The sequence below is a fragment of the Oryctolagus cuniculus genome, chromosome 3 (assembly GCF_051225735.1).
Source record: "Oryctolagus cuniculus isolate XC-2025 breed Fujian yellow rabbit chromosome 3, ASM5122573v1, whole genome shotgun sequence".
In the NCBI taxonomy this organism is placed as follows: Eukaryota; Metazoa; Chordata; class Mammalia; order Lagomorpha; family Leporidae; genus Oryctolagus; species Oryctolagus cuniculus.
In genome coordinates, this window is record NC_142869.1 from 130,978,899 (window position 1) to 130,994,203 (window position 15,305).

The following is a 15,305-nucleotide window of genomic DNA, read 5'->3' on the forward strand; positions in this document are numbered from 1 at the left end:
CCTCAAAAAGGGGGCAGAATAAAAATAACAAAGCCAAAAGAATGAAAATAAGAAACCACACCGAAGAGTTTAATAGACGTATTGGGAAGGAGGTGAGAGTGCCTCTAGCCTCAGCAGCACTGTCACTGATGAGTGAGCTGACAGCCATAGAACTCAGGAAGGCTCAGGACTTAGAGGCAGGGAGAAAGCAAGGAATACAGGCAGGTAATTTAATGTTAGCCAGAAATAAAATTCAATAGAAATATTGGGAAATCACATTGAGAAAATGTCCCAGAAATGAAATGATTGAGAAAAAAATGTTCGGTTTAATTCAAGTGTTCCAGAATCTCATGGGCCAAGAACTTTAGCATTCTCCAGGGAGCAGGCATTGAGCATAGCAGTTAACATTCAAACCTGAGTTTGACTTCTGGCTCTGGCTTCTGACACCACCTTCCTGCCAGTGTAGATCCTAGGATGCAGCAGTGACAGCTTAGGTCATTGTGTTTCTGCTACTTACATGGTAGATCTGGATTGGCTTCAGCTCTGGCCATTGCAAGCATTTAGAGTGAACCAGCGATGGCAGCATATGCTCACTCTCAAATGGATTTAAAAAGGTTTCTTTCCCACATTGCCAAGCCCACCAAAGCAGAGTACTGTGCAGTTTTAGAACTCTGGGAACAGATTCCACAAGCAGAAAAAAAAAAAATGCACATCTCAATACTCTGCTGAGAAGAGGACGCTGGATGCCTTCAGAATTCCTAATTCGAATACAACTACTTGTCAATTCATCTTCTTATTCTGAATTTTACTTCCTACCTAGAATTCTGTATAAGCAAAATAACTGACCTCTTATGCACTTATTCCCAAGAAACTACTGAAGGAAATCCTCCACTTTAACAAGGAAATAAACTAACAAATTGTCCAGAAAACATGGGATGCTTTTCAAGAAAACAAATCCTCAACATGATAGTGATGTCTCAGGACAGCAACTGTATACTCAGATCTGAGTAACTAGACTGAAATACAGAATTGTCTAATAAATTGATCTGGGATTATGTGGGAGTGAACATATAAACTCTATCACAGTAATGCAAAGAATTATGTTGACTTAACAAAAGTTAGAAACCTGAAATAACTTACTCATAAAAGCATATTACTTAAAACTTGAAACCAAGGTGCTTGAAAAAACTGAAGGCTGAATGCCACCAGGAATGGGACTGAGGAGCAGCAAAGGATGGAGCAGAAGGCTTTTTTCCTTATCAGTCTTTAAATACTATTAAACTGTTGATGTAACATTCACAAAAAATCATTTTTATCAAAAGTGATTGATTGTAGTTATGTAAGCAGCAGGCTCAGCAGTCGGGACACTGCTTAGGATGCCCACATCTCATAGCAGGGCCTGGGCTTGAGTCCCAGTTCTGCTCCCAATTCCAGCTTCCGGCCAATGCAAACCCTAGGAGGCAGGTTCAAGGGGCTGGGTCCTTGCCATGCATGTGGGAGGCCCGAACTAAATTCCTGGCTCCCAGTTGTTGCAGGCATTTGGGGAACGAACCAGCATAAGATGTGTGATAGCTTTTTCTGTTTCTGTTTCAAATGAATTTTTCTGAAGCATTACAAAAATATATATATACACATATGAAACTATAAAATTAGGGGTACAATACTACTTGCAATCTTTTCCCATTGTTCTAATCTACTTGGAATATAAAGTGACGATACATAAACTCAGGTTTTAAGATTCCAAATCTGTTTTCCACTTCAGGGATGGAACTCGGGAACAAAGATTCCATAAACCAGGCAATGTTTTCATCTAGAGAGTTCTGGAGACCTTCCATCTAGGAGTTGCTGGGGATGTGGGACGGGAGGCAGAGTGGTTTGGAAAAAATTGTGTAATTGTGGGAGCTCACTCTATACCTGCTTCCCCAACCCTCACTGTTTTCCACAGCAAGCCTATCAAAGAAACAAGTCTATAGATCCTAACCTGCATATGTGACTTCTGCTATACAATTTTAATGTAGAGTTCAACATTTAAAATGCTAATACTTAGTTTTCAATTAAAAAAAAAAAAAACCACAAGGGCAAGCAGCAACAATGTTCTGAAAAGTCAGTAACTTGAATCCCAATTATATTGTGCTACATTTTTTTCATTTATTTTAACAGTTTTGAACACATACATAATGTTTTGTCTCCCTTCCTCCCTCCCTGGCTTGGCCATTTTGAATGTTTTACCTCAACACCATAAATAGTGTTTATTTGGTTAGAAAAGAAGCATATTCCATGTGAAAAGGTCTTTATTTCAAAGTCAAAAGCACGAGGTCTCATTCAGCAGGTAAAATCAGGGTCGCTGCTCTCAGAGCGTAAGATCAGCCACCACCTGGCCCACCCGCCGTGGGCTCTGTGGACTCCCAAGCAGGACAAAGGGCTGGTGGCGTCATTCCTTTTGCTGATCCACTGACAAAGTTAACTACTTTACATTTCAAAGTAAAAATACAGCAGCTTCTCCAGAGGAACTAGCTCCCCAAAATTTTTTCTAGAACTCTTATTTAAGATAGTGTATTTGTATATATTATTATCATCAACCTGAATTTTTGACAACCACATGTATAAGAAATGAAACTTTGGCTGATAATTTTTCTTTTCATGAAATCATGTGAAATGTTGTATTTTCGCTCTCTTCATAAATAGATTAGGACCAAACATTACAAACATTTTATTCATATTTACTGATTATATTTACACAGAAGTCAGTGATCAGAACTTACCATAAGCAATATGTATATTAAATTATAATATAACCCCTGCTACAAAAATTATCTAAGTTGACCCAATATAAAAACTGTCTCTAAAGTTTAAATACATTAGAAATAACGAAAGAAAAATAATTTTAAATCTTCAAGTGCTGAAAATCTAGAAGAATTCTCCAACATCTGCTCTCTTATCTCGACATTTGCTTCGAGCTTTTGTTCGAGCTTTAAATGCTGCAGAGTTATATAAATGCTGAAATGAAGAAAGAGAAAATACATGTGGATCAGTTAGACTTAAAATGTTCTTATAAAGTGGGGGCAAAGGATAAAAAAATACATCAAAAAGAAAAAAAATGAATTAATTTGACCCTATAAATATCTTAAATGTTTATAAAACACATCCACACACAGAAATGAAGAAGAAAATTAACACAAAAAGTGAAGTTATTTCATACTAAGAAAATAATTAATCAAACAAGTCAAACATCAAGAAAATTCCAATAAGTAAAAGGGCATCAACATTTAATCTGATGTAGAAAAAGAAATCATAAGTCACGTGAACTATAAAGCCCAACTTTCATGTCAATTGAAATAAAAAAATGATTGGGTGTCATTTTAATACTAATTAAATTAACACATTTAAAAACTATAAGATCCTCTGCTGTCAAATCTGTATAGCTAGCAGTTCCCCTAAGATCTGGAACAAGACAAGGATGTCCACTTTCACTGCTCTTATTCAATGTAGTACTGGAAGTTTTAGCAAAAGCAATTAGGGAGGAAAAAGAGATAAAGAGCATCAAAATTGGAACAGAAGAAGTCAAATTATCCATGTCTCTAGGTGACATGATGCTGTAAATGGAAAAACCTAAACACATCCATGAAAAAAGCTGTTAGTAAAGTTGCAGGTTACAAAATAAACATACCAAAAATAGTAGCTTCTCTGTATGCTAATGATGAGGTCACTAAAAGAGAAATCAAGAAAAAAATCCTATTCACAATAGCCACACACACAAAAAATCAAATATTTGGAATAAATTTAACCGAAGTAAAAGATTTCTACAATGAAAATTATCAAACATTGATGAAAGACATCATCAAACATACAAAAAATGGAATGATATTCCTTGCTCATGGATCAGAAAAATATCATCAAAATGTCTATACCACCTAAAGCAATTTACAGATTCAATGCAATCCCTTCAAAACACCAATAGCATTCTTAACAGAGTTAGAAAAAACAACCCTAAAATTCATATGGAATCACAAAAGACCTCGAATAGCCAAAGTGATTCTGAGCAAGAAAAACCAAGCTAGAGGCATCACGATACCTGATTTCAAAACACACAACAAAGCTACAGTAATTAAAACAGCTTGGTACTAACATAAAAACCAATACATAGATCAATGGAATAGAGAGCCCAGAAATTAATCCACATACATACAGCCAACTGATTTTTTAAAAAGTGCTCAGAACATACAGTGGAGTAATGATAATCTCTTCAACAAATGGTGCTGGCAAAATTCGATGTATTCTGCAGAAGAATGATCCATACCTCTCACCATATACAAAAATCAACTAAAGATGGATCAAAGACCTCCATTTAATACCTGAGACTATGAAACTGCTGGAAGAAAATGGGAGAGACCGGCGCTGCGGCTCACTAGGCTAATCCTCCGCCTAGCGGCGCCGGCACACTGGGTTCTAGTCCCGGTCGGGGCGCCAGATTCTGTCCCGGTTGCCCCTCTTCCAGGCCAGCCCTCTGCTGTGGCCCGGGAGTGCAGTGGAGGATGGCCCAGGTGCTTGGGCCCTGCACCCCATGGGAGACCAGGAAAAGCACCTGGCTCCTGGCTCCTGCCATCGGATCAGCGCGGTGCACCGGCCGCGGTGGCCATTGGAGGGTGAACCAACGGCAAAGGAAGACCTTTCTCTCTGTCTCTCTCTCTCACTGTCCACTCTGCCTGTCAAAAAAAAAAAAAAAAAAAAAAAAGGAAGAAAAGCACTCCAACACACTGATGTGGGGGGATGACTTCTTGGCCCATAGCACAGGCAACAGGCAACAAAAGCAAAACTAAACAAATGAGAACTTTCAAACTCAGAAGCTTTTGCACAGAAAGGAAACGATCCAAAGAGTAAAGAGACATCCAACAGAACAGGAAAAAGTATTTGCAAACCACCTGACAGAGGTTTAATATCCCAAATACATCAACAACTTAAAAAACTCAACAACAGAAAAACAACCAATCCAGTTGATTGGCCAACAATACAGGAAAAAAGCTCAGCATCACTAACCATCAGGGAAATGCAATCAAAACCACAATGCGATATCTCCTCATCCCTGTCAGAATGGCTCAAATCTAAAACAGAGAGCAAACACTGGCAAGAAAGTAGAGAAAGGGGAACACTTACACTCTGTTGGTGGGAATGTCAATTAGTGCAGCCACTGTGGAAAACAGTGTGGAGATATCTTTGAAAAAGAGAGTTGCCATATGATCCAGCAATCCCACTACTGGATATATACCAAAAAGACTTGAGCACAATGTATCAGAGATACCTGTACCACCATGTTGACAATGGCCAAAATTTGGAACCAACCAGGGTGTCCTTCATCAGACGAATGGATACAGAAAATATGGTATACATACATACTGGTATATTATTCAGCTATTAAAAAAAGAATGATATTCTACCATTTGCAGCAAAATGGATGAAACTGGAGGACCCATGTAGTGTGAAATAACTGGAACCAGAAAGACAAAAACCACATATTCTCGCTTATATGTAGGAGTTAAAATTAAAAAAAAAAAAAAAGACAAAGAAAAAAACAAAGAAATGTCTATGTATATCACTATTGTTGCAAATACAGTTTTGTAAAACTTTGTTTAGAACGGTCAAATCAGTGGTTAAGAATGCTATAAAATACATATATATGTTATAAAATATATATAAAACATCATAGTTTAAATAATTTGTGATTACTCAACAATTTACTGTATATGGGTGAAATGGACATTTTTCCATTCCATTACTGTTTATAGCCACTGTCTATATTCCCACTAAACTAGAGTCTGTCTGCTTTTTACTTGCTAAACTTCTTATTTGGTAAAGTATTAAATTAAGCCTTTTTACTGTAATGTAATTTTAAAATGTTATCTCAAAAACAAAAGGAAAAAGGTAGGAGGGAAATGGGGGGAGGCAGGAAGGGACGGAAGGAGGAAGGGAATATCAATTATATTCTTAGAACTGTATCTACAAATCACATTGAATCTGTTAAAAACTAAGAATTAAAAGAAAATTTTTTAAAAAAATCTGTATAGTTACATGAATTTATTCATGGCTGGAGACAAGTAAAAATGACAGAATAATTTTAGAAGGTAATCTGACAGTATATATCAAAAATCCTAAATTGACCCTTAATTCCCACACAGATTTCTTCAAAGAAATAACTTTAAAAAGAAATTTATGTACAGACATTAATATTAACTGAAATTTTAACATCAATATTAAGGTTTTAAAATCCTACCATCAATTATTTGGCCTTAAAGCTGATTTTTAATATAAAAGTTATATTAAAATATAAAATAGTTATATTAAAAGTTATATTAAAATACTTCATACCCAGTAGGATTGCTTTAATTAAAAATAAAAAATGGCTAACAAGTATTGGTGAGTGTGTAGAGAAACTGGACCCTGTGCGATAGCAGCTGTGAGCAACAGGTTGGCAGTGCCTCAAAAGGATAAATCATTGCCCTATGGCCCAGTAACTCCAGTCCCAGGTATACACCCCCACAACTGAAAAGACATTCAAACTCAAACTTGCCAATGTTCAGAGCAGCATTATTCACACAATGGCCAAAAGGAAGGAGACAGCAGCCCAGATGCCCATCAGCATAAATAAACAGCATGAATAAACAGAACATGGTATATTCACACAATGGAGTATTATTCAGCCACAAAAAGGATAGTAGCTGAACAGTGGCAACACTATGCTAAGTGAAAAAAGCCAGACAACAAAAGGTCACATGGTGTATAATTCATTTAAATGAACTATCTAGAATAGGTACATCCACAGAGACAGCACATTAGCAGCTGCCAGTGAGCGGCTGGGGTCACGTAGACAGGGAGAGATAGCTAATAAGTACTACAGGGCTTTCTTTTGAGGTGATAAAAATGCTCTGGAACTAACTAGTCAGGAGGGCTACACAGCATCATCATTGTAGCATATGCTGCTATAATGTGTGCCTTAAAATATGGTGTGTGGGCCGGCGCCGCGGCTCACTAGGCTAATCCTCCGCCTTGCGGCGCCGGCACACCGGGTTCTAGTCCTGGTCGGGGCGCCGGATTCTGTCCCAGTTGCCCCTCTTCCAGGCCAGCTCTCTGCTGTGGCCAGGGAGTGCAGTGGAGGATGGCCCAAGTACTTGGGCCCTGCACCCTATGGGAGACCAGGAGAAGCACCTGGCTCCTGCCATCGGATCAGCGCGGTGCACCGGCCGCGGCGGCCATTGGAGGGTGAACCAACGGCAACGGAAGACCTTTCTCTCTGTCTCTCTCTCTCACTATCCACTCTGCCTGTCAAAAACAACAACAACAACAAAAAAATATGGTGTGTGAATCACACCTCAATAATAAAAAACAAGGGCCAGCACTGTGGCATAGTGGGTTAAACCACTTCCAGCAGCCCTGGCATCCCACATGCATGCCGGTTCAAGCCTCTGCTGCTCCACTTCCAATCCAGCTCCCTGCTAATGTGCCTGGGAAAGACAAGTCTGTGGGCCCCTGCACCTATGTGGGAGACCTGAATGAAGCGCCTGACTCCCAACGTCAGCCTGACCAGCCCCAGCTGATGTGGCCATCTGGGAAGTGAACCAGAGGATGGAAGATCTCTCGGTCTGTCTCTCCCTCTATCTCTGTAACTGCCTTTTGAATAAAATAAATAAATCTTTAAAAAATAATAATAGACACATATAATTAAGGATTTATGAAATGTTAAGTGAAAATATTAATTTTTAATTAACCTTACACTCTAAGCAGTTTTCTCATTTGTAAATGAGTGGTGTACTTCACTAAGCAAGCTATTATCTGGAACAAAAGAAGCACTTATTCTTAAATATGAAAACTCTATAGAACAGAAGAAAACAAAAATAATTTAATTTAAAATACTAGGACTATGGGTAAAATTTTGTATAAACCTCCTCCTCAAATGTAGTAAAGTTTTTATACCCTTAGTATAGCTATTCTGTATGACACGAAAAACTACAAATCAGCAGATATTGCAAAATACCCATCAACAAAGAAAATCAAAGCTATAGCTCCACTTTCTTTGAAGCATTTAGTTCTATTAAAAACAAAAACAAAACCTACCCTTTCAAAACGAGAAATCTTCATCGTTTTAAGTGTTGCAGCATCAAGCATCACCGGGGGTCCCAGCTCAAACACATTGCGAAGGAATTCATTTGACTTAAATGAATGAAAAAGGTGTTAAGACTCAGTGTAAATATCATTGCTTTTCTTTTTTTTACAACAGAGTGAATCTGATGGGGGTGGGCAGAGTTCTGTGAAACCTACAAATACGAACTCAGGTCACTTATTTTCTTTGTTTCACAGAATGACAGCAGACTCCTTTCTAATGCCTCAAATCCAAGAAAGCTATGTTGAGCTATTGGCTTTCATACAAAGACACCAGTAACATCCCACCACATTTCAGATCTACTCAATTTTACTTTCAAGAATAAATTTGCTGTTCCCTAACATATGGAAGCATTTTGGATATTTAATTAACTTCAAAAGTCAATTAGGTGAACAACATTGAAGAGTGCTCCTGAATTTAAAAGCAACACATAGAAAGCATGTCATTCACTTACCTGCAAGTGATACTGCATCCCAGATCCAAGGATCTCCTTAAAGGTGTCATAGGTGTGCTTTTTTACCCAGCTATCAATATACATGCGTTCAGGACCAAATTTAACAGTTTCTGTTGGAAAATCCCGTTCCTAGACAATGGAAGAACCAAAATCATCACAGGCACTTAAATGTTCCAAGAGACTTATGTTGAGAAACACAGTTTCTAAACAGACATACACATGTTGAAATGTGGTTTAACCTGATAATTCCGCACCTGCAATGTGGACAGACTATACAGGACTATCCTGCATGTCGTACTCAACTTGAAGGCACAACTAAGTATGAATGAATCATCTGGCACAGCACAGTGGGTTCAAACTGCTGCTTTGCAACTTATTGTTCTTTATTCCTTAGGTCCCATTTTTCTTTAAAAAAGGAGATAATTCTGTTGTTTAAAAGCTATTATGGAAGTGAAATAAGAAAAACTTATGGTTGCTGATTTAAGGAGTACATGAATTTCAACAAACTTTTGGTTTTGTTTCTTAAGGTTTATTTGTTCATTTATTTATTTGAAAGACAGAGGGACAGAGATCTGCCATCTGCTGATTCATTCCCCAAACGGCTGCAATAGCCAGATTTGGGCCAGGGAGCTCCATGTGGATCTCCCACATGGTGGCAAGGGTCCAAGTACTAAAGCCATCTTCTGCTGCTTTCCCAGGCGCATTAGCAGGAAGCTGGATCCAAAGTAAGCAAGCTACAGCTAAACCAGCTGTACCACAATGCCAGCTCCTCGAGAAAGGTTTAGGATAAATAATTATCCTTTATGTCAGTTGAGCAACCTTTGTTTAACAGATTCATCAGTGAAGCAAGGCACTCCAAAAAAAAACAAACAACAACAACAACAAAAAAAACAAAAACAAAAAACTAGATTCCCATGGAAAGAAAGAAAAGCTCTGAAGATCCTGTCTGCAATGCACTCAAGCAGCACCTGGAGAACAGCGAGTCCAGTGGAACAGTAGGCAGTGAGATGAATAGAGGCTGGGCAAGGGCTAGGAGGGCGAGATCAGTACAAGAATGGTTTCCACAGGTAGCCGTGTCTGCAGAGTACAGGTACAGGAGGCCTGCTGGATACAATGAAACTTCACTTATGTCTTTCTCACATTAATCAGTGCTGAGCGCTAGGGTTGACCTGTGCTGAGGAGCTCATCTGTCAGCTCCTACTGACCCTTACAATCTACTACTCAGAAAAGAGTCATCAAAACAGGAAACCTGAAATCAGATCTACTCCAGAAAATTAAAAACTTTAAATAGAGGTATAATGTATAGTTACTCGAAGAAAATGGCTTAATGATAATTTCAATTCTTCTTATTCTTGTCTGCTCAAGTTGTGATTGTTTTTAGACTATAAAATTCAGAGTATATATAAAATACGACTGCAATGTAATCAGAATCACATTAACCAAAACATACAGATCCTAGTGAATCTCTAATTTATACGCTAGTGTTGGCTTTTGTAAAAGTAGATTATGGCACCAGTATTCTGACATAGGAGGTCAAACCACTACATATCAGAGTGCAGGTTCAAGTCCCAGCTACTCTACTTCTACTCCAACTCCCTGCTAATGTGTCTGGGAAAGCAGAAGATGGCTCAAGTACTTGGGCCCCTGTTAACCATGTGGGAGACCCTGATGGAATTGCTAGTTCCAGCCTGGCCCAGACCTGTTGGTGCAGCCATTTAAGGCCTGATGGCATGATCCAATGGATTCAAGACCTTTCTCTCTCTCTCTCTCTCTGTGTCTAGCTCTTCTATTCAAATAAATAAGCCTTTTAAAAAGTAAATTAAAATGAGGAAAGTAAAGTACACATGAGAATCACTGGAATATAACAAAACTGGGTGTGCAGAGGGGCCTTAGCTTCTCTCATTTAAATTCCCATTCTAAATTTTCACACACACATCACACTGAATGACACTCTGAAGATACGCAGATCCTTAACAGAAATATCCTATCAGAGAGAAAAGGTTTCAGAAATATACCATTTAAATCCAAGAATTACTTCCTGCCTGGCTAATGGAAAAACATTATTAAGAAGACTCCAGTGTTCTCCAATGAGACTGCCCTTATCCTATAGCTCCTTTTAACCAAGCATTCTAATACCTGAAGGTTTCTGAATCAATTTACTTGCCATACAGACTGAAGCAGGTGAGAGGACTAAAGAACAAAATCAAGTGTCAGATGGTGGTTTTAAGTGTCCCTGGTAAAATGCTGGGTTGTGATTTTTAGTTCCTGGCCTTCCTTCAGACATCATAAGGTCCTTGCTTAAAGGCAAAGTTAAGTTAGAAACTGAGTTTATTATATTTATTAAAAAAATTGTATGCAAGTATGTACTGGTGTGTCACACAGCATCGCTTAAATAATGTCAGGTGTATCAAGATGAAATACATTTCTACCACCATGGTTTTTTAAAGAAAAATAATTAGTTTTATACATCAGCATAAAGTTCCCTTTGTTTAAAAAAAAGAAAAAAGAAGTAGCCTGCACGTCTGCTGTTGAAGACCTGGGTCTCAAAATGAAGAAATTCTTTTGATCAAAGGGAAAATCCAATCAACAAAACGACCCATCTGCCAAAAAGCAGCCAGAGCTATTAAGAGCATTTTAGCAGCTTACCTCCACAGCCCTCAGGACATCTCGGAAAACTGATCGCTGCTTCCTCTTGTCCACCTTGGCTCGGTGTTTATTTCCATCTGTGGCCAAAGCCCTAAGCATCTGAGTCAAAGACTCCATGTCCTCATAAAAAAAGTCCTGGTCAAGAAAAACAGTTTTGTCTTGAGAATTTTTTAATGTCTAATCCCTTCTAGAGCTAGAACTGTATAGAGCATCACAAATCTTTAAGCTGTTCAGAGGCTTTGGCATGCATAAACACATTTATATTACTGTGTGTAAAAATTAAATGCAGAAATGCTGACTACACAATGATACGCAAGACAATTAACATTCCCTTTCTAAGTTTATCCAGATGCAGTCAACAAATACTACTTGTGCTCCCACTGCATAAAAGAGTTTCAAAGAATTTCATGGAAAAACAGATACATGTTTACTGATAAAGCTTTGACCCTCTGGCTCTCTAATCCCAAATCACACATTCCCAGAATTCCAATTACTCTTATTCTGAAGGTTCAAGGTTATCATTAATGCTGTTGAAAGCACTGAGTTTCTAATTTACTGCTATATTTCAAATAAGCAATATAGCATTTAAATCAGACATACAGCCCAGGTGATTAACTCCAGATGCTTTTATTCCTTTTAGGGGAAAGCTACAAAATGTATTACTATTTGCTAAGGATAAAGGGCTTTTTTTTTTTTTTTTTTTTTTTTTTTTTTTGACAGGCAGAGTGGACAGTGAGAGAGAGAGACAGAGAGAAAGGTCTTCCTTTGCCGTTGGTTCACCCTCCAATGGCCGCCGCGCTGATCCGATGGCAAGAGCCAGGAGTCAGGTGCTTTTCCTGGTCTCCCATGGGGTGCAGGGCCCAAGCACCTGGGCCATCCTCCACTGCACTCCCTGGCCACAGCAGAGAGCTGGCCTGGAAGAGGGGCAACCGGGACAGAATCCGGCGCCCCGACCGGGACTAGAACCCGGTGTGCCGGTGCTGCTAGGTGGAGGATTAGCCTAGTGAGCCGCGGCGCCGGCCCGATAAAGGGCTTTTTTGTCACAGTTACTACGGCTGTACATTTCAAGGACTCTATCTGGGGTGTTCTTATTCCCTAACTACATTTTGCAATCACATTAAAACCTAAAAGATGATTGAAATTTATTTATTTGGGGCCCAGTGCTGTGGTGCAGAAGGCTATGCCTCTGCCTGCTGCACCGGCATCCTATCCGGCCACCAGTTATGTCCCAGTTGCTCCTCTTCCAATCTAACTCTCTGCTGATGGCCTGGAAAAGCAGTGGAAGATGACACAAGCACATGGGCCCCTGTACCCATGAGGAAAACCAGAGGAAGCTCACTTCTCCTGGCTTCAGATCAGCTCAGCTCCAGCTGTTGCAACCATCTGGGGAGTGAACTAGCAGATGGAAAAATCTCTCTGGGGCCCGCACTGTGGCATAGCAGGTAAGGCCGCCTCCCAAAGTACTGGCATTGCACATAGGTGCTGGTTAGAGTCCCAGTTGCTCTGCTTCCGATCCAGCTCTCTGTTATGGTCTGGGAAAGCAGAGGATGGCCCAAGTCCTTGGACCCCTGCATCCACGTGGGAGACCTGGAAGAAGCTCCTGACTCCTGGCTTTGGATCGGCGCAGCTCCAGCCGTTGCAGCCAATTGGGGAGTGAACCAGCAAATGGAAGATCTCTCTCTCTCTCTGCCTCTCCTCCTCTCTCTGCATAACTCTGACTTTATTTAAAAAAAAAAAAAAAAAAAAAAAAAGGCAGAAGAAGAAGAAAATCTCTGTCTCCTAACTCTGCCTCTCAAATAAATAAATAATTAAAAAAAACTTATTTAGTTAACCAAAACTAGAGTACAAAATGAGCAATCTTCAATTCTAGTTACTCATATATGTTTAGCATTTTTTACATTACATGTAGTAATCATTTGACTTATTCTATTTAAAAAAAAAGCAGCTCTTATTCTACGCATTCTTCAAATTGTGTATATATTTAATCTCAAAAAGTATAAATGTGATTTCTTTGGATGTCTAAAGTGAAAAAACTACACTGGCGAAAATAAGCTTGAAATAAATGTGATAAATATTTCAGTTATTAAGTACACAGATATTATCACATCATCAGTATTTCAGATTGTACATTAACTGTTCCAGAAAATATTTTCTCAAATGTTCTAATTCAGTCTCTTACATCTGAGTTAGAGGCAAGACCCAGTAATAAGATACAATGTAGATATTAAAATAGACCAAAGTTCTGTTGATCTCCATATTTAAATTTGAATACATTTCATTCTAACATAATAGGATGGAAATAGTATTCTTTGTAAGAAACCTGTAGAGATTGGCCAGCGCCGCAGCTCACTTGGCTAATCCTCCGCCTGCGGCGCTGGCACTCCAGGTTCTAGTCCCAGTTGGGGCACCGGATTTTGTCCCGGTGTCTCTTCCAGTCCAGCTCTCTGCTGTGGCCTGGGAAGGCAGTGGAGGATGGCCCAAGTGCTTGGGACCTGCACCCGCATAGGAGACCAGGAGAAGCACCTGGCTCCTAGCTTCGGATCGGCACAGCACACCGGCCATAGCAGCCATTTGGGGGGTGAACCAACGGAAGGAAGACCTTTTTCTCTGTCTCTCTCTCTCACTGCCTATATCTGCCTGTCAAAAAAAAAAAAAAATTAAAAAAAAAAGAAACCTGTAGGGACAGCCATGTGGCCTAGCAGTTAAGAAGCAGCTTGGGATGTCCACGTCTCACATCACTGTGCCTGGGTTCCAGCCCTGGCTCTGCTCCCAATTTCAGCAGGTGACGGTTCAAGTAGATGGGTCCCTGCCACCCACAAGGGAGATCTGGATTACATTCCCAGCTCTCGGTGTCAGCCAAGCCAAGACTTGGCCAATGTGGGCATCTGTGGAATGAGCCCACGGATGGGAACTATGTGTGTCTGTTTCTCTGCCTTTCAAATAGAAACAAGTAATTTTAAAAAAGAAGAAAAGAAACAAGTACACTGGAGGGACTGGCAACTTCTCATTTTATTGGCTGCCTCTTTTTTTTTTACAGTAGGCTCAAAAAAAGACATAGGAAAAAAATTTTAAATCTATATAGAAGAATAAATTAAAACTTAAGAAAATGCCACATTATCTTAATTTCTTATAAGAAATGAGAATCACTGCTAATGATTCTCAACTGGGAATGATCCTGCCATAAAGGGGACATGTGGCCTTGTCTGGAGACATTGTTGGCTGCCACAAAAATGTGGGAGGGAGTTGCTGTTGGCACGTGGTGGGCAGAGGCCAGAGATGCAGCTAAACATCTTACAGTGCACAGGACAGCCTCCAGCCTCCTCAACAACAAAAAAAACTATCCATTTGAAAATATCAACAGTGCCAGGGTAGAAAAACTCCAATATAATATGATTTTAGCAATGGTAAAATTTAATCTAGTTTATTCAATATAGTTTATAGTTTATAGTTTATTGAACCTCTGAGTTCAATAAAGGACCAAAACCTGTAAAAATAAGTTAACAGTTTTAAGAAATCATTTCCATAAAGTGCTTGGGCATTATAAAAAACAAAAGAAAGAAAATGTTATACATAACAAAAATCGTCCATAAACAGCATGCACAAACCTATCTATTGGAGTTTAGGATACCTTTATAATAAAGCTGTATAATCTGGGACAAATAAAATATGAGCCTCCAGAGATACCAATAAGTTCTTAATTCTTAACAATAATGAAAAAAATAATAATACAATCATTATTACTTAACAGGATCAACAGTCCTGGATTATATTCTCAAATCTACTACCGGTTACATTAAGTTTTAGAAATGATGAATGTTTTAATCACATGATGAGTGTAAGGATTAAATAAGATGGCAATTATAAGCCGCCCAACAAATTCCAAAGCATGAATGATTATATTAATATTCTTGATTTGGAGGGATCCGTATAGAATTTATATCCTTCAAATATCTGTGCAATTACACCCATAGAGGCAATACAGTGTCATTAAAAAAAAAAAAAAAAAGTTTTGCATTCAGAAGACCTAGGTTTGAAGCACAAGCATTTCCCTGATTAGGTCCATAAAACCTTGGGCAT

At 39.0% G+C, this 15,305-nt stretch overlaps 1 protein-coding gene across 2 annotated transcripts in view; it reads right to left on the reverse strand.

The window, feature by feature from the left end:
* Window positions 1–2,105: 2,105 nt before the first annotated feature.
* Window positions 2,106–15,305, reverse strand: part of IFRD1 (interferon related developmental regulator 1) — a 32,528-nt gene continuing 19,328 nt past the window's right edge. For both annotated transcript variants that reach the window (XM_002712045.5, XM_008258392.5), the window contains exons 9-12: window positions 11,229–11,363; window positions 8,583–8,711; window positions 8,083–8,178; window positions 2,106–2,976 (exon numbers count right to left, since the gene is read on the reverse strand). In XM_002712045.5, coding sequence (XP_002712091.1) covers window positions 2,887–2,976; window positions 8,083–8,178; window positions 8,583–8,711; window positions 11,229–11,363 — 450 coding nt within the window. In that variant the 3' untranslated portion in view covers window positions 2,106–2,886. The remainder of the gene's footprint in view (window positions 2,977–8,082; window positions 8,179–8,582; window positions 8,712–11,228; window positions 11,364–15,305) is intronic.